At 40.9% G+C, this 19098-nt stretch overlaps 1 protein-coding gene across 4 annotated transcripts in view; it reads right to left on the bottom strand.

The window, feature by feature from the left end:
- CDYL (chromodomain Y like) overlaps nt 1-19098 on the bottom strand; it is a 246519-nt gene that overhangs the window by 77793 nt on the left and 149628 nt on the right. The window contains exon 1 of one of the 4 annotated variants that reach the window (XM_032341002.1): nt 2961-2987. The exons of the other annotated variants lie outside the window; for them this stretch is intronic. Coding sequence (XP_032196893.1) covers nt 2961-2972 — 12 coding nt within the window. The 5' untranslated portion in view covers nt 2973-2987. Of the gene's footprint in view, nt 1-2960; nt 2988-19098 lie in introns of those variants that run through there. 4 annotated transcript variants of the gene reach the window in all.

The following is a 19098-nucleotide window of genomic DNA, read 5'->3' as shown; positions in this document are numbered from 1 at the left end:
CCCTTCACATTAAGTGTAAACGGGAGATCTTTGATGATTCAGGTGAACAAAATCTATTTGACATAATATCCCCATGTTATGGGGAAATACTCAGAATCTGCTGGAAACTCTCTATAGTTATTAACATAAAAACCACTGCTTCCCCAGCAGCAGCATGCATCTCTGTACCTTGTAGGGAGAGGCCTACAGCCACAGAGCAGCTCTTTAATTAAGGATGCAATGTCTATGCCCATCAATTACCAAGAACATCAATAAATATCTGGCAAAGCCACAGGTCAGGTCAGATGACATAATGGTATACCTGGTTCTCCAACATTCCAAAATAACAGAGGCTAATTTAGGGTACGACAATAGACACTTTTGGAGAACGGGAGAACAATTTACCTCATCATTTCCCCTTCTCTCAAAATCCACCCTTATCAAAAACTTTCCAATATTTCTACCTGGGATATGGGGAATTAAAGCCCTTAACTATAGAAAAGTCTAAAATTAAATACACATTATTGCTTCCGTGCAAAAAGGATTAAGGGTAAAGAAAGGACTTGTTTCAGCAGGTGGCAGATTTCATGCCTAACAGATCTCTACAGAGATAACTAATAATCTCTGTAGATTATTACTTAATAACTAATGTTGGACCTGCATATGTAAGTCCACACAGTCCATAATATAGCACGGCAAGCTCTGAAAGTGATTTTTTTCCCCCCTGCTCCTTTGCTTTGAAAAGTTTTACATAAGGGCTTAAGTATTTCAATGTAAGTAAAAGATGTATTTCTGGAAAATTCCACCTGAATCAATTTCACAGCAGAAACAGTTTAACAGTTTTAAAGACAAGGGGTAAAGAGATTCTCTCCTAAGAGGAAACTACATTTTAATACTCATTTTCTTTCTAACTCCATTTCCGTTCCAGAAGCATGAAGTACAGCTGAACGACACGGGAGTCAGGGACCCCAACCCCCACCTCCAAGGCAGTAAAAAAATCTGCATATAGCTTTTGACTCCCCCCAGAACAGCTACGGATATCCTGTTGACTGGAAGCCTTACCAATAACATCCACAATTAACACATATTTTGTATAGGTATTATATACTGTATTCTTACAATAAAGGAAGCTAGAGAAAATATTAAAATGTTACTAAGAAAGTTTTAAGTATGAGAAAATACAATCATAGTACTGTGTAGTAATTTTTTTTTTAAAGATTTTATTTATTTATTTGACAGAGAGAGATCACAAGTAGATGGAGAGGCAGGCAGAGAGAGAGAGAGAGAGGAGGAAGCAAGCTCCCTGTTGAGCACAGAGCCCGATGTGGGACTCGATCCTAGGACCCTGAGACCATGACCTGAGCCAAAGGCAGCGGTTTTAACCCACTGAGCCACCCAGGTGCCCAGTACTGTGTAGTAATTATCAGAAAAAAATCTGTGGATAGGAGAACGTGTGTAGTTCAAACCCATGTTGTTCAAGGGTCAACTAAACCAGAGCACTCAATTTTCCTTTCCTCCATTTTCTTAAAGCTGGAGAGAGAGCTAGTAAGGGAGGATGACATTCCTGCTCCTCTTGTCCTTTCACTGGTGTTTCCTCTCTAGGGCTGTAACCCCTGGGAACCTTCCCTTGCCAGCCCCCAGCAGGCCTGCCCCTCTCTCAGCAGCTAGGGTAGGCTAGCTTCGATGTTTTATGTACACTGAGTGGTCAGACTTCGTGTAGACACCGAAGGTAGCCAGTAACAGGGGACCCATGAAACTGGGGGTTCGCAAACTTTAGGTAAAGGGGCACATAGGCCATATGGGCTCCCAACCACTGAATTTTTGTCAGTGTAGCACAAAAACAGCCACAAACAACATGTAAAGGAGGAGACATTAAAAGCAAAACAGTTCTATTTATGGACACTAAAATTATGTTTTATAATTTACTGGTCTCATGAAATATTAAGCTTTTGATTTTTCCCAACTATTTAAAAGGGTAAAAACCATTCTTTGAATTAAATAGGACGGACATTCAAGTTGCAGACTGCTGTCCTACTAATTCTCAGGGGGAATATGGTTTTGCAAACTGACAAGACACATACAAGACACATACAGCAACCATGCCTTTTAAGTGGCAGGTCTACAAGAGTCACTCCAGGCACTAGATGCAGGATTGGGAGGTTTAGGTCAATGACCACAGTCTTCTAATACCAACTCAGACTAAACTGGGTACATGACACCCTCTCCCCACCATTCAAGGACACATGTCCTTCTTCCCCCCTTTGAAAGCTTAAAGGAAAAGTCCTATTGATTCTCAGTCTGAGTGGCTAACATAAGTTAGTCTCCCACAAAAAGGCATCATCACCCAGATTTAAAAATATTTGACCATACTATTAAGCCTAAAATTACTTCCAGAGCGCTTTTATGGGATTGAGGGAGGAAAACCTTGATCACAAGAGAATAACATAAATAAATTTTCTTCAGGTTTTCAGTCCCTTCCTCTTAGGTTCTTTCTCTCCCTGCTAACATAGCTGTTTCTGAAAACTTGTCTCAGTGAACCTCTTTTCAAACTATATGCTCAGGTATCCACCTCTAGTTACAGAATTGCAATGCAATGAATTTTATAGGGAACAAACTTAACACAGAAGTATAGAACCGCAGACAAGTTCTACAAAGACTCTTAAAAGCCCAGGACAAAATGAAGAAAAGAACGGCATGGAAATCTTACGCAAATTACCTAGATTGTTTTGCTATGTTACCCACAATCACAAGTGCAGTGAAATTCTGGCAAATCTGAATCACAATAGCTTTGACTACCTGTGGTACAGTAAACTGACCAAAATTCTTTTTGTTAGGATTTCCTTCTAAAACTCAATCTAAATAGCCAAGATGTTACACAAATAAAACAAGGCTTTCCTTAACATTACAGTGTTCTCTGGTGGTTTGCAAAGCAGTGAAATTAATCAAAAGATCATTCCAAAGACCTAATTCACTTCACCTACCTCAGAGCACATCCTGGTATCTGTGGTCCCAGGCATGTGCTGAAATGTGCTATAGAGTTGCAGGAGCCAGAAAAGGATGGACAAAGGTTCCGTGACACAGGAACAAAAACCCACAGAGAAGCCCAAACTGGTTAAAGAGCTGAAGATAAGTAGGAAGAGAGAGTAAATCTGCTATTGCTACATTAAATACCAAACAGCCTAGAAATTATATCAGGGCAAGGCATGAAATGTATCAGCTTATAAGAAAAGACCAAAGTTGCAAAATACTCACAGTAGGAAAAGCTTGGCACATTGTATCATCATCGATAACCTTGTCAGCGAGATGCTGCTTGCTAATACTTGCTATGATTCCTCCCAGCCAGAACAGTGGGAGCAGGCTGCCAGGATAACTTTAAAACCACAAGAAATGCTGAAAGTTTTCTCAGGTTTGGGTCTTAGACCAATGGCTGGAGAATTTGGAACAACAGAGCATCACTATGGAAAAAATGAATAAAAAACCCTGCTTTTACCAAAGAATTCTAGCAGTTCTTTGAAAAGTAACAGCTCTTCATACGAGGAAGATATGGGTTTCACCAGCCATTTGAGAGCTGTGTGTACTATAAAGAACTGGAAAAAGTTGCCTAAATTACTAAGAATGTTTGTTAACTATTAAAAACACAGGCAGCTCCACTGCAAGGAGTAATATAAGCATAAATGTTTGACAACACTGTAAAGAAACCAAAAGCTGTTAGAAAATGGGGGCTGGGGGAATGGATTCTTTAAACAACGGAACCCAAAGGCTTTTGCACTCCCCAGTCTGCTGCTGGTAGGACTCATGCAGAAAGTGCAGTGTTCCAGGCTTTGGGAGTCAGAAGGCAGAGTCAGGAGACGACAGAGCGCTAGAAATCTGTGGCGATCACAGACAGTAAGGCCCCACAGAAGGGGGAGTCCTCCAAAACAATATTATAAACCCTCTCAAATCGCAGGTGGATTCCTGAGCTACAACAGGCTAGAGGAAAACAACTGTGTGTCGGGGACACCCAAGTCCACCTCCAGGTTTGAGAATTCACTAGAAGTCAGAGGACTCAGCATGAGGTCTCACTCATGGCTATGATTTAACACAGTGAAAGGACACTAAGCAAAATGAGCAAAGGGAAAAGCATGTGGGGGAAAGTCTGAGGGAAACTGAGCACAGGCTTGCAAGGGTCCTCTCCCAGGGGAATCACACCGGCTGCGATTCATTCCTCCAGCAACAAGTTGTCACAACACATGCAAAATGCTGTCTACCAGAGAAGCTCATTAAGGACTGCCTGCCCAGAATCTTTTTATTAGGGGCTGGCCACAGGGGCATGGATCAAAATTCCAGATTCTTGGAAGGAAAGCAGGTGTTCAGCATAAACCATACCAATGGACGTCACAATCAAACCTAAAAAAATACAAAAAACAAAAAACCACCACCACCACCACCAAGAAAGAGGGTAACACCAACTAGCCAGAGAGTAGAGGGTAGGAGGTGAAGGCATTACAGACAGGGCCACAAGCATGGGCGCCAGGAGACAAAGGAAACATAGTAAAAGCACTGAAGGAAAAACTTGTCAACTCAGATTCTTTACCTAAAAAATATGTATTTCAAAAGGAAAGGTAGAGTTCCAATTCCCAGATGGCAGTGTAAGTAAGGAGCTCTGTAAACACATTCTTCAACCATATAAGCAAAGCTGGTGAAAACTATTACCAAGAAAACAAAACAAACAAACAAAAAACACCCCAAAGCCAAAAACAAACACCGCCCTGCCTCCCCCCAACACAACAACAACAACAACAACAACAACAACAACAACATCACAAAAACCTAAAGTCTCTGGAAATTGTCCTAAGGTCACTGAACAAATGAAGGAACATCTATTCAAGAAAGTCTACTAACACTCAGTAAGAACAGGGAGTTTATGGCATCAGAGCCAAGACCCACTTCTTTTCCTACCTACCCTCCCGTTCAGTGTGAGAGGAGCTCACTGAGTGCAGCTAAGGATACAGGCTCTAGCTCCCAATCAAGGCTTATCAAATAACATCAGGACAGAAGCTACCAGCATTCCTCTTCTCCCACTCAAAGCAGAAGAGGTAAAAGCCTTTTATGAGTATGACTGAGAGATGAGGGACTCAATTCTTCTACCCTGCCCCTATTCACAAGGAGGCTTTATCCCAGGGGTAACAGGGCAAAAATACTAGGGGCTGTGACCAATTCTGCTCCAAGTCACTCTTAGGGGAGATGTTTTCTGTTGGCAGAGGCAAGCTGAGAAATCAGAGGCCACCATTCTATTCATCACCCAGACTAGTGGTTCAGAGATTTTTGTCCTGGGGAAGAGGTAATCCCTAAAAGCTGTTCCCCAAAATAACTGTGTTAGTTAAAACCCAAGGATGCTCTTGAAAATGATAATGAAGGGCAACAAGCTAAACCACAACTCACCTAGTCACCACGAAAGGCCAACTAAAAAGAGCCCTCCTAGGATACAACGAATCTTAAGGACTGGTCTCAGGAACCACCCCTACCCAAATTTAATTGGATCAGACTGCTAAGCAACTGAGGCACCAGATGTTGTAAAACCAAAACAAAACAAAAACAAGGGAGTGGCTAACCAGTATCCGTTGATTCCAACAGGCTAGGTGTAACACCAAATAAAGGTAGTAGCTTAGAGAACCAGAGAAGGAGAGAGTCAAGAAGAGCCTTATGAGACCCCCCCTTTTTTTCCAGGACTTGCTCAAGACTGTGCCCACCGAGAAGCCCCTGGAAGTCTTCACAGAGTAGGGGTAATGGATTTCACTAAAATAGTCTAGCCAAGTCACAAAACAAACCACCAAGCAAGTAACAACAAAAGTAAGTCCCAGAGACGGGGAAGACAAACCAATATATGAACCTGCTGCAATTTATAACCCACCATGTCCGGTTTTCAAAAAAATCACAAGTCATGAAAACACACAGGAACAAGTGGCCTAGATACCAGGGAAAACAGGCTAGTGGAAACTGCTTGGGAAAAGAGAGATACCAGGTACAGCCAACAAAGACTTCAGATAAGAATACCATGCTTACAGAAGTAAAGTATGAAGACAGTATCACCTCAAAGAATATCATTATTGAACTAGATGCAAAAAGAACCAAATGGAAACTCTGGAGTTGAAATGTACAAAGACTGAAAGAATTAAAAAAAAAAAAAAAAAAAAGGATGTGGGGCTGGGGCAGAGGGAGGAGGAGAGAGAGAATTTTAAACAGGCTCCATGCCCAGTGCAGAGCCTGACATGGAGTTGGAGCTTACTGACCCTGACGTCATGACCTAAGCCTATATCAAGAGTCACTCAGCTACAATGAACCACCCAGGGGCCCCTAAGAGGAAAAGATTTGAATTGGTAGAAAAATCAATCAACCTGAAAAAAAAAAAAAAAAAGATGGAAATTATGTAATACAAAAAGAGAAAATAGAATAAAGAAAGGAAACAGAGCCAAAGAAATGTGAGATACGCATCTGTACACCAGTTGTACAATGGGGAACACAAGGAGACGAAGACGCAGAAAAATATTGTAAAAATGACTGAAAACTTCCCCCAAGTTTAGGATAAAAAAATGCAGAGATCCGGGGCGCCTGGGTGGCTCAGTTGGTTAAATGACTGCCTTCGGCTCAGGTCATGATCCCGGAGTCCTGGGATCGAGTCCCATATAGCACTCCCAGCTCCATGGGGAGTCTGCTTCTCCCTTTGACCTCACCTCTCATGCTCTTTCTCTGTGTGTCTCTCTCTCTCAAATAAATAAATAAAATTTTTAAAAAATGCAGAGATCCAAAAATACAGGTTATAGTTAAAATACCAAAAGTCAGGGTAAAGAGAAAACCTGGAAGCAGCAAGAGGAAAGTAACTCCTCAGTTGCAAGGGAATTCTAGTAAGATTAACAGCTAACTTCTTACCAGACATAATGGAAGAAAAAGGCAGTGGGACAACATTCAAGGTACCAAAAGAAAGCGATGTCAGCGAAGATTATATCCAGCAATGCTATCTTTCAAAAATGAAAACAGGAAAGGGTCCATAGTGTGTGGTTCTAACTGTATGACAATTCTGGAAAAGGCGGCACCATCAAGACTGCAAGAAGATGGATGTTTGTCTGGGTTGGTGTGGAAAGAGGGATGACTAGGTGAAGCACAGAAGAGTTTGAGGGAAGTGAAATTATTCTCTATGATACAATAACGGTGGATAAATGTCATTGAAGGTTTGTGAAAACCCACAGAACGTACAACACCAAGAGTGAACCCTAAGGTAAACTACGGACTTTGTGTGATAGGACTTGCCAGTGCAGGATCATCAACTGTAACAAATGCATCACTCCGGTCAGGGATGTCCGTGTAGTGGGGCAGGAAGTACACGGGAACACTCTGTTCCTTCTGCTCAATTTTGCTGGGAATCTTAAAACTGCTGTAAAAAAAAGTAAGTCTACAAACCACCCCCCTCTCCCAAAACGAAAACAAAATAAAGACGCTCATAGATAAATAAAAGCAAAATTTTTGCCTGAAGAACTGCGTTACAAAAAAATGCCTAAGGAAGCTCTTTGGGCTGTAAACAGATAAACCAGAATTCACACACAAAAACCCAAAGAGAACTGGTAAAGATAATTACATAATTCTAAAAGTTTAAGATGCATATTTTTCTGCATTCTTCTTACTTAAAAAGCAACTGTATAAAACAACACATACACAGTTGTGCTGCTGGGTCTGTAACATACAGAAATTTAGAACTGTTACGAGCATATCTAATCAAAGTGAACAAAACACAGGAAGCTGACAAAAGAGTAACAAGAGAAATGACAATTCAGTAGTAAGAGCTGGAGACTTCAATTTCCACACTCAGTAATGGATAGAGTAAACATTAGACCAACACGATAAGAGAAGTCCAGAACACCACCATATATAAGCAAGACCCAGCAGACATCTCCAGGGAACACTCTATCCAATAACAGCAGAATATGATTCTTCTTAAGCACACATGGAACATTCTGCCAGCCTATAATGTGAGCCTCAATAAATTTGAAGGGACTCAAGTCATACAAAGCTTTTTTTTCTTAAGATCTTATTTATTTGACAGAGAGAGATAGCCAAGAGTGGGAATACAAACAGGAGGAATGGGAGAAGGACAAGTGGGCTTCCCGCCAAGACAGGGAGGCTGATGCGGGGCTCGATCCCAGGACCCCAGGATCATAACCTGAGCTGAAGGCAGATGCTTAACTGAGCCATGCAGGTGCCCTGAATTTATAGAAACTCTCATTGCCAATAAAATGGAGTGAAAATGAAAATTAACAGAAAAGCCTGGGAATTTCACCACTGTGGGGCAAAAAAGAAATCATAACGGAAATTAGAAAATCCCTAAAGATAAATACAAAAACAACATACAGAGATGAAAAGGAAATTTATAGTTATAAATTGCTTACACTGAAAAGCAAAATTTCAAATCAATAGCCTGACCATCCATCTTAAGACACTGATAGGGGTGCCTGTGTGGCTTAGTCAGTTAAGTGTCAGACTCCTGATTTCGGCTCAGGTCATGGTCTCAGGGTTCTGGGACTGACCTGGTGCCAGCTCCTTGCTCAGCATGTCTGTCTGTCCCTCTCCCTCGGCTCTTCCTCCCATCAAACAAATGAAATCTTAAAAAAAACAAAACAAACAAACAAAAAAAGTTACTGGAAAAGAGCAAACCAAAGCATGCAAAAGGAAGAAAATAACGAGTATTAGAGTATAAGTTCACAGAACAAAGAATAGAAAAGCAATATTAAGGGGAGGAGAAAGAAATAAGTCTAGAAGATATAGTGGAACAAGTTCTTCATGAAAATTTTCCAAATCTCGTGAATGGAACCAGCGCTCATGTACTAGAGGCCTAACGGTTTCCCCCCAAGATTACAGATTCTTGAAAGTCCTTGAGACACCTAATAGTAAGAATGAAGAACTGTAATTGTAGGCAGAACCTCTTGAAAGCAGCTAGGACAAAGAAGCTCCTTACGTACAGAGGAAAGCCCATCAGAATGACATCAGACCTGTCCACAGAGACCTGGCAAGCCAGAAAGGGCTGGCAAGATATATTCAGGGCACTGAATGAGAAGAACATGCAGCCAAGAATACCTTATCCAGCAAGACTGACATTCAAAATGGATGGAGAGATAAAGAGTTTCCAAGACTGGCAAGGCTTAAAAGACTATGCAACCACCAAGCCAACACTGCAGGAAATAGTAAGGGGGCTTCTTTAAAGGAGGAAAAAGCCCAAGACTAGCACCAAATAGAAATATAGAGACAATCTACAGAAAGAAAGACTTCAAAGGTAACACGATGTCAATAAAAACGTATCTATCAATAATCACCCTCAATGTGAATGGCCTAAATGCGCCCATAAAATGGCACAGAGTTGCAGACTGGATAAAACGACAGGACCCATCCATATGTTGTCTACAAGAGACCCATTCTGAACCTAAAGATACACCCAGACTGAAAGTGAAGGGATGGAGAAGCATCTTTCATGCCAATGGGCCTCAAAAAAAGGCTGGGATAGTGATTCTCATATCAGACAAATTAGCTTTTAAACTAAAGACTGTAGTTAGAGATCCAGAAGGACACTATATCATTCTTAAAGGGACTATCCACCAAAATGACCTAACAATTGTAAATATCTATGCCCCCAATATGGGAGCAGCCAATTACGTAAGAAAACTGTTAATCAAGATAAAGAGTCATACTGATATGAATACACTAATCGTTGGAGATCTTAACACGCCTCTCTCAGAAATAGATCATCGAAGCAGAAAATCAATAAAGAAACAAGAGCGTTGAATGACACATTGGACCAGAGGGACCTCATAGATATATACAGAACATTCCACCCTAAAACAACAGAATACTCATTCTTCTCAAGTGCACATGGAACTTTCTCCAGAATAGATCACATACTGGGTCACAAATCAGTACTCAACCAATATCAAAAGACTGAGATTATTCCCTGCACAGTCTCAGATCACAATGCTTTGAAACTGGAGCTCAATCACAAGGAAGAGTTCCGAAGGAACTCAAACACCTGGAAGCTAAAGACCACCTTGCTTAAGAATGCTTGGATCAACCAGGAGATCAAGGAAGAACTGAAACAATTCATGGAAACCAATGACAATGAAGACACTTCGATCCAAAACCTATGTGATACAGCAAAGGTGGTCCTAAGGGGGAAATACATAGCCATCCAAGCCTCCCTCAAAAAAATTGAAAAATCCAGAACACAGCAGCTGTCTCTACACCTTAAAGAACTGGAGAATCAACAACAAATCAAACCAACTTCACACATAAGAAGGGAAATAATCAATGTTAGAGCTGAGATCGATGAGGTAGAAACCAGAGATACAGTAGAATGTATCAATGAAACTAGAAGCTGGTTTTTTTTAAAGAATCAATAAGATCGATAAACCACTGGTGACACTAATCCAAAAGAAAAGAGAGAAAGCTCAAATACATAAAATTATGAATGAAAAGGGAGAGATCACAATGAACACCAAGGAAGTAGAAACAATCATCAGAAGTTATTATCAACAGTTATATGCCAATAAGCTAAGCAACCTAGATGAAATGGATGCATTCCTGGAAAACTATAAACTCCTGTAACTGAATCAGGAAGAAACTGACAACCTGAATAGACCAATATCTAGTAAGGAGATTTAAGTGGTGATCAAAAACCTCCCAAAAAACAAGAGCCCAGGACCTGATGGATTCCCCAGAGAATTCTACAAAACTTTCAAAGAAGAAATAACACCTATTCTCCTGAAGCCGTTTCAAAAAATTGAAGAAGGAAAACTTCCTGACTCTTTCTATGAAGCCAGCATTACCCTGATCCCCAAACCAGGCAAAGACCCTACCAAAAAGGAGAATTTCAGACCAATATCACTGATGAATATGGATGCTAAGATTCTCAACAAGATCCTAGCAAACAGGATCCAACAGCACATTAAAAAGATTATCCACCATGACCAGGTGGGATTCATCCCTGGGCTACAAGGATGGTTCAACATTCGCAAATCAATCAATGTGATAGAACAAATCAATAAGAGAAGAGAGAAGAACCACATGGTCCTCTCAATTGATGCAGAAAAAGCATTTGACAAAATCCAGTATCCGTTCCTGATTAAAACGCTTCAAAGTATAGGGATAGAGGGAACATTCCTGAACTTCATCAAATCTATCTATGAAAGACCCACAGCAAATATCATCCTCAATGGGAAAAAGCTTGCAGCCTTCCCATTGAGATCAGGAACACGACAAGGATGCCCACTCTCACCACTCTTGTTCAACATAGTATTAGAAGTCCTAGCAACAGCAATCAGACAACAAAGGGAAATAAAAGGTATCCAAACTGGCATTGAGGAAGGCAAACTCTCTCTCTTTGCAGAGGACATGATTCTTTATATGGAAAACCCAAAAGACTCCACCCCGGAACCACTAGAACTCATACAGCAATTCAGCAACGTGGCAGGATACAAAGTAAATGTAGAGAAATCAGTGGCTTTCTTATACACTAACAATGAAAATACAGAAAGGGAAATTAGAGAATCGATTCCATTTACTATAGCACCAAGAAACATAAGATACCTGGGAATAAACCTAACCAAAGAGGTAAAGTATCTGTACTCGAGGAACTACAGAACACTCATGAAAGAAATTGAAGAAGACACAAAAAGATGGAAGACCATTCCATGCTCTTGGATTGGAAGAATAAACATTGTTAAAATGTCTATACTGCCTAGAGCAATCTACACTTTTAATGCTATTCTGATCAAAATTCCACCATTATTCTTCAAAGAGCTGGAGCAAATAATCCTAAAATTTGTATGGAATCAGAAGAGATCCCAAATCGCTAAGGAAATGTTGAAAAACAAAAATAAAACTGGGGGCATCACGTTACCTGATTTCAAGCTTTACTACAAAGCTGTGATCACCAAGACAGCATGGTACTGGCATAAAAGCAGACACATAGACAGACCAGTGGAACAGAGTAGAGAGCCCAGATATGGACCCTCAACTCTATGGTCAAATAATCTTTGACAAAACAGGAAAAAATATACTGTGGAAAAAAAGACAGTCTCTTCAAGGTGCTGGGAAAACTGGGCAGCTATATGTAGAAGAATGAAACTCGACCATTCTCTTACACCGTACACAAAGATAAACTCAAAATGGATAAAAGACCTCAATGTGAGACAGGAATCCATCAGAATCCTAGAGGAGAACATAGGCAAGTAATCTCTTCGATATTAGCCACAGCAACTTCTTTCAAGATATGTCTCCAAAGGCAAAGGAAACAAAGCGAAGATGAACTTTTGGGACTTCATCAAAATCAAAAGCTTCTGCACAGCAAAGGAAACAGTCAACAAAACAAAGAGGCAACCCACGGAATGGGAGAAGATATTTGCAAATGACAGTACAGACAAAAGGTTGATATCCAGGATCTATAATGAACTCCTCAAACTCAACACACACAAAACAGAAAATCATATCAAAAAATGGGCAGAAGATATGGACAGACACTTCTCCAATAAAGACATACAAATGGCTATCAGACACATGAAAAAATGTTCATCATCACTAGCCATCAGGGAGATTCAAATTAAAACTACATTGAGATACCACCTTATACCAGTTAGAATGGCCAAAATTAGCAAGACAGGAAACAACATGTGTTGGAGAGGATGTGGAGAAAGGGGAACCCTCTTCCACTGTTGGTGGGAATGCAAGTTGGTGCAGCCTCTTTGGAGAACAATATGGAGATTCCTCAAGAAATTAAAAATAGAACTTCCCTATGACCCTGCCATTGCACTCCGGGGTATTTACCCCAAAGATACAGAAGTAGTGAAAAGAAGGGCCGTCTGTATCCCAATGTTTATAGCAGCAATGGCCACGGTCACCAAACTGTGGGAAGAACCAAGATGCCCTTCAACGGACGAATGGATAAGGAAGATGTGGTCCATATACACTATGGAGTATTATGCCTCCATCAGGAAGGACGAATACCCAACTTTTGTAGCAACATGGACGGGACTGGAAGAGATTATGCTGAGTGAAATAAGTCAAGCAGAGAGAGTCCATTATCATATGGTTTCACTTATTTGTGGAGCATAACAAAAAGCATGGAGGACATGGGGAGTTAGAGAGAAGGGGGTTGGGGTAAATTGGAAGGGGAGGTAAATCATGAGAGACTATGGACTCTGAAAATCAATCTGAGGGGTTTGACGTGGCGGGGGGGTGGGAGGTCGGGGTACCAGGTGGTGGGTATTATAGAGGGCACGGATTGCATGGAGCACTGGGTGTGGTGATAAAATAATGATACTGTTATGCTGAAAATAAATACATGAAAAAAAAATCAACAAAACCAAGTTTCCTTGAAAAGATCAACAAAACTGACCTAACTTTAGTTATATTAATCAAGAAAATAGAGAACATTCAAATTACTACAATCAGGAATGAAAGAGGGAACAACCAACAGTACAGAAATAAAAAGAATTATAATACCATGAGCAACTGTGTGCCAACAATTTAGTTAACTTCGATGAAATGAGCAATTCCAGGAAAGACAGAAACTCCTGAAACGGACTTAAAAAAACCTGAATAGATTTATAACAAATAAGAAGACTGAATTTACAAAACAAAACAAAACAAAAACAAAATCTTCCCACAAAGAAAAAAGCACAGGACTGGATTGCTTCTCTGGTGAATTCTACCAAATTTTTAAAGGAAAGATGAAGACCAACTTTTCCAATAATTAGAAGATAGAATACTTCACAACTCATTGTATGAGGCCAGTATTACCTTGATAACAAATCCAAGACATAATAAGAAAGTTAGAGATCAGTATCTTTTATAAATTTAGATGCAGAAATTCTCAGCAAAATACTAACAGCTTAATCCAGCAATATGTAAAAAAAAAAAAAAAAGATCATGGTCAAGAAGGATTTATCCCAGAAATGTAAGGTTGACTTAACATCTGAAAATCAATTAATTAATGTAATTTACTATATATTAATAGAATAAAGAGGAAAAAAAATCACATTTCTTTTTTTCTTAATCTCATTTTAATAGATGCAGAAAAAGCACTTGAGAAATTTTTATATGTCTTCATGACACTCAAGAAACTAGAAATAGCAGAAACTTTCACAACCTGATCAAGGCATCAACAAAAATCATGTAGCTAACATCACACATGATGGTGGAAGACTGAATGCTTTCCCCACTAAGATCAGAAACTAGACAGGGATGTCTGCTCTTGCCACTTCTACACGACACTGTACTAGAGTTCTACCCATGTAATCAGTAAAGAAATAAAAAAGCATCCAGACTGAAAAGGAAGAAATTATCTCTACTTGCAAGTGACGTGCTCTATGTAGAATAACATTAAGGAGTCCAATAAAAACTATTAGAACTAACAAGTTCAGCAAGATCACAGAATACAAAAATCAATATGCAAAAATAAATTGTACACAGTGTACTGAATGCACTGTATACAGTAGCAATGACCAAACCAAATATGAAGTTAAGAAAACAGGTCCATTTATAATAGAATCAAAAAAGAAAAAATACTTAGAAATAAATTTAACAAAAACATACAAGTCTGTTACACAGAACATTGTTAACATTAAAACACTGTTAAAACAAAGAAATAATTAAATGGAAAAGAACTGCATGTTCATGGATCAGGATAAATAACAATATCACTATTATGCTATTTCCCAAACTGATCTAAAGATTCAATGCAATCTCTACTAAAATTCCAGCTGACTTCTTTGCAGAAAGTGGCATGCTAATCCTAAACTCCATATGGAATTGCAAGGGACTCAGAATAGCTCTTCAAAAGAACAACAATCTTGAAAGAGAACAACAAAGTTAGACTCACACTTCTGGATGTCAAAACTTAATACAAAACTACAGTAATCAAAAAGTGTGTGAAACCGGCCTACAGACAGACAAAGAGACCAATGCAACAGAAAAGAGAGCCCAGAAATAAACCCTTGTATAATGATTTTGTATAATGGTCAAATGGTTTTCTACGAGCGTGCCAAGACCATTCAATAATGGAAAAGAACAGTCTTGGACAAATAATGCTGGGACAACTAGATTTCCACAGCAAAAGGATCAAGTTGGGACTCTTACCTCACACCATATAAAAATTTACCTCAAATGGATCCAAGATCTACATGTAAGAGTTAAAATTATTAAACTGTTAGAATACATATGTGCAAATCATTGTGCCCCTGGATTAGTCAATGGTTTTTCAGATATGACACCAAAAGAGAAAGCAACAAAAGAATAAATTGAACGTCAATAATGAAACACTTCTGTGCTTCAGAGGACTCCACCAAGAGAGTGAAAAGACAATGCACAGAATGGGAGAACTTTTTTTGCAAATTTTACCTAGTAAGAGACTTTTATTGAGTCTATGAAAAGTTTTATAGCTCAACAGCAAAAAGATAAGCCAGTTTAACAATGACAAAGGACTGAATAGAGAATTCTCCAAAGAAGATATATAAGTGGCCAATAAGCACATGAAAAGATGCGCAGCATCGTGAGCCACTAGGGAAATGGGTATCATAACCACAAGGAGATACCATTTCATACCCACTAGGATGACTATGTAAAAAAGCTAAGTGCTGGCAAGTACGTAGAGGAAATGAATCTAATATGCTGTTTGTGGGGGGTGTAAAATGGCGCAGCCATTTTGTAAGAACAATCTGTCAGCTCCCTGAAAAGTTAAATATACAGTTACCACATGACCCAGCAATTTCATTTTTAGGTATCTACCCAAGAGAAAGAAAACTTCTGTCCCCAGCAAAACTTGTATATAAAAGTTTATAGCAGCATTATTTGTAAGAGTAAAAAGGTACAAATAACCCCAAAGTCCATTAACTTATGACTGGATAAACCAAATAGTTTATATATGCCTACACAAGGGAATATTATTCAGCTCTAAAATAAATAAAGTCCTTATCATATACTACAATATGGATGAACCTTGAAAACATTATGCTATAATAAAAGAAGCCTGTCACAAAAGACCATAAAATTATATGATTTCATTTCTAAGAAGTGTCCAGAACAGGTGATTTTCTAGAGACAGAAAACAAATTAGTGGTTGCTTAGGGCTGGTGTGGGGGCAAGAGTGGGGAGAGAAGGCCACGGAGCTGGGGGATAGGAGCAGGTGACAGCCAGTGGATAGAGGTTTCTTTTTGAAGTGATGAAAATGCTCTAAAGTTGACTGTGGTAGCGGAGGGAACACTGTACAAACCAACAGCCACTCAACTGTGTAATTTCAACGGGCGAACTGTTTGGTATGTGAATTAATCTCATAAAAGTTGTCTAAAGAAAGGCAGCCATAAAATAGACATTTTCAGAGAAACAAGAGCTAGAAGAAATTTTTTTGCAACAGACCTCCGACAACTAAGAAGAGTTTTTACCTGAAATTTTACCTATTTGTAACCTACCAAGCTAGCTTTTGCCATTTTCATGAATGCTGGTATAAGACAAGACTCATCAGAGACTTTCTCACTAAGAGCGACAGCAATTGTCAGGGTATCAGTCTTTGCTTGTACCAGTTACCTGAGCCCAAATTCCTACACAGCAAAAGAAAGAGGGCCAGGTCACAACTGCTCATCAGTGGGCAGGCAGGGCAGGAGAGCAACTCTCAGCTTGGGAAACCAAAATCTTTGAGCAACCAGTTAGGATGCCTGGCCTATCTTGATCATCCAGAGCTGTGAGGAAATCTTCCCTAAGGTCTGAAGGGAGACACTATCTTTGTCTCCAAGACTGTTGGCTATACCAACATTATTGAACAGAGTCCAGGACAAATGCACAGTCTCTGTTCCCAAGACATACAGAACTGCAGAGGAAAATGCATATGGAGATCCCTTGAGGACTGTCCCCCAACAGTATCCACCCCTTGTATTCACACTGTGTTGGCCTCTGGCAAATTTTCCTGCATGTACCACTCCATCAGCTGCTGTGAGCAATCTGACCATTAAAGGCTGGGACCAAATCCATTCACTTTGTCTCATACAACACTTAATTAAAGCTACTATCTGCAGGACTCCAGGCATCAGAATGAGCTACCCTGCAGTCCTGTCTTTAACCATGCCTCCAGTGTCCTGGACCCAGCTGGCTGAACAAATCCCATAAACTATCAGGATCTATCTCAGAAAGCCAGATGGCTTTCCCCTTAAGTTTCTGAATTGATTTTCTTGCTCTGGGGCATTAATACAGGTACAACAGGATGCATTAGTAATTGCACAGGCTCTGTCTTGGCCCACAAGGAGGAAACCCAGAGCAACTCCAGCATCCAACACCCCTGAGCGGTGAGTTGAGGCTGAGTATCTTTCTAGCCAAGGCATTTTTACTGCTCACTTCAGAGAAAGGCAAGAACAAATCTCTAACTGCCCGTTCTATGGCTCCCATAGTTGGGCTAACTGTTCGCAGGCTACATGCACAGGAAGGTGATGATCCCTCCAGCAACCTGCTCTGAGTACTCAAGAGTAGCCTCATTTTGGAGATCTCCACTGTCTTAAGGCGGCTCTACGACCTACTGGCTGTTTTTCCCTAAACACTTCAAGGTCTTCTGTGACCACCCTCGGAGTGCAGGTCACCATGTTTGTGGGAGAGAAACATGCTAGTTTCGGGATTTCATACAAACACAGTCCCAAGTGGTATGTATGCTGGTTCTGCCAAGTGTGGTTTACAGTGACTGGGGTTCCCCCAGATGGCTTTTCTACCATGGGGGCACAGATGGAAACTGCCTCCAACTCAGCTTTCCAGCTGGCTAGGTTCTAGTAACTGTCTTGTCCTTGTTTTTGGAGGGTCTGCCTGAGAACAGTCCGTCCGACTTGTCCAGTTTGTCTCGTCCACCAGATGGCAGTCATCTGCCCTCCAGGAACGGTGGTGACGGCTGTAAGAACAGAGGTGGGCTGACATCTGAAGGTGTCACTAGCTGTCTCAGCGGCTTCTCATAGACTTCTCACTGTGGTGACGAGGAAGGCACCAATTCATCATCAGAATGTTCTGGCCAGGGAAGGCAGATCCAAAAGTTACATTTAAGTCCCTTGCAAAAATTTGGGAGAGCCACACCGAAGCTTTTCCATTACTGAGGATGACTCTAGGGGTGGTTCTGAGGGACAAGGGTCTTTAACATCCTTCCGTTTCCGGTGCTTCCAGAGATGTAAAGTGCTCTCTCCCCAAGTGTCAGCACTGGTGCCTTCCCTCCAATACCACATGTTCCCATTACAGCACCTGCCTGCCAATCACGCCTTACCCACCCCCAGTCCTCTGTAAGGAAGGGCCGGGTGCTGGAGAAGTGAGGGCATTTTTATGCAGCTTACAAAGAGCCATCATGTCTCTCCACGTTGGCCAACGTGGGCCCTGCTGGGAACTCAGTGGGCAGATGACTAAACTAAGTGGTCATTATCCTAGTAACCTAGGCTCTCCCTATCAGTCCAGCAAGAGATTTCAGGTAACTAGAACAAAATTAAATTCAAATTCCCCAAGTCCCCATTGGCTGAGCTGTCACCCCGGGCAGTCTGCAGTTGCTCTTATGGGAAAAAAGATACCCAGGAATGATCGGGATGGAATCCAGATTTTTCAAAATGGGTGTATAGAAAATGTCTCACAATTTTTGTCCTAATCCTAACCCAGGAAGCAGCTACAAGGAAATGATCCCTTCCTGGGGAAAGCTGCATTCAGTGAGCCAAGTGCTTTGCTCTGTGCAGGAGCGGGGGATGAGATGAAAGAGGCAGCGTCAGAAACCTCTTTGCAGGGGTTTCTGTGGAGGCCATGCCAGTGCTCCATGATGCCATACGCCATTGGTGGATGGCAGGGAGCACGAAAAGCCCACCGAACACCTGAACTGGAAGTCTATCGCTAAGTGGCATCTGAGACAAAGGTGCATCATGGCCAGGCCGCATGTGGTCTGGAAGGTTTGGAAACATGGCACAGGTTAGTTTCAGAGGTCACTATGGTATGGCCAGCGTGGGGTGGTCAGACTAGAACAGCAGCACTGCAGCCTGAAAGTGTGAACAGTGGGGAGGTACCTGTCAGCTGTGAGTAGGGCCCAAAGGCCTCCTGTAGTCCGTCTGCTCG

Source organism: Mustela erminea, chromosome 4 (assembly GCF_009829155.1).
Source record: "Mustela erminea isolate mMusErm1 chromosome 4, mMusErm1.Pri, whole genome shotgun sequence".
Classification (NCBI taxonomy): domain Eukaryota; kingdom Metazoa; phylum Chordata; class Mammalia; order Carnivora; family Mustelidae; genus Mustela; species Mustela erminea.
The sequence above is the reverse complement of the archived record's forward strand: the minus strand, read 5'-3'. Positions and strand labels throughout refer to the sequence as shown.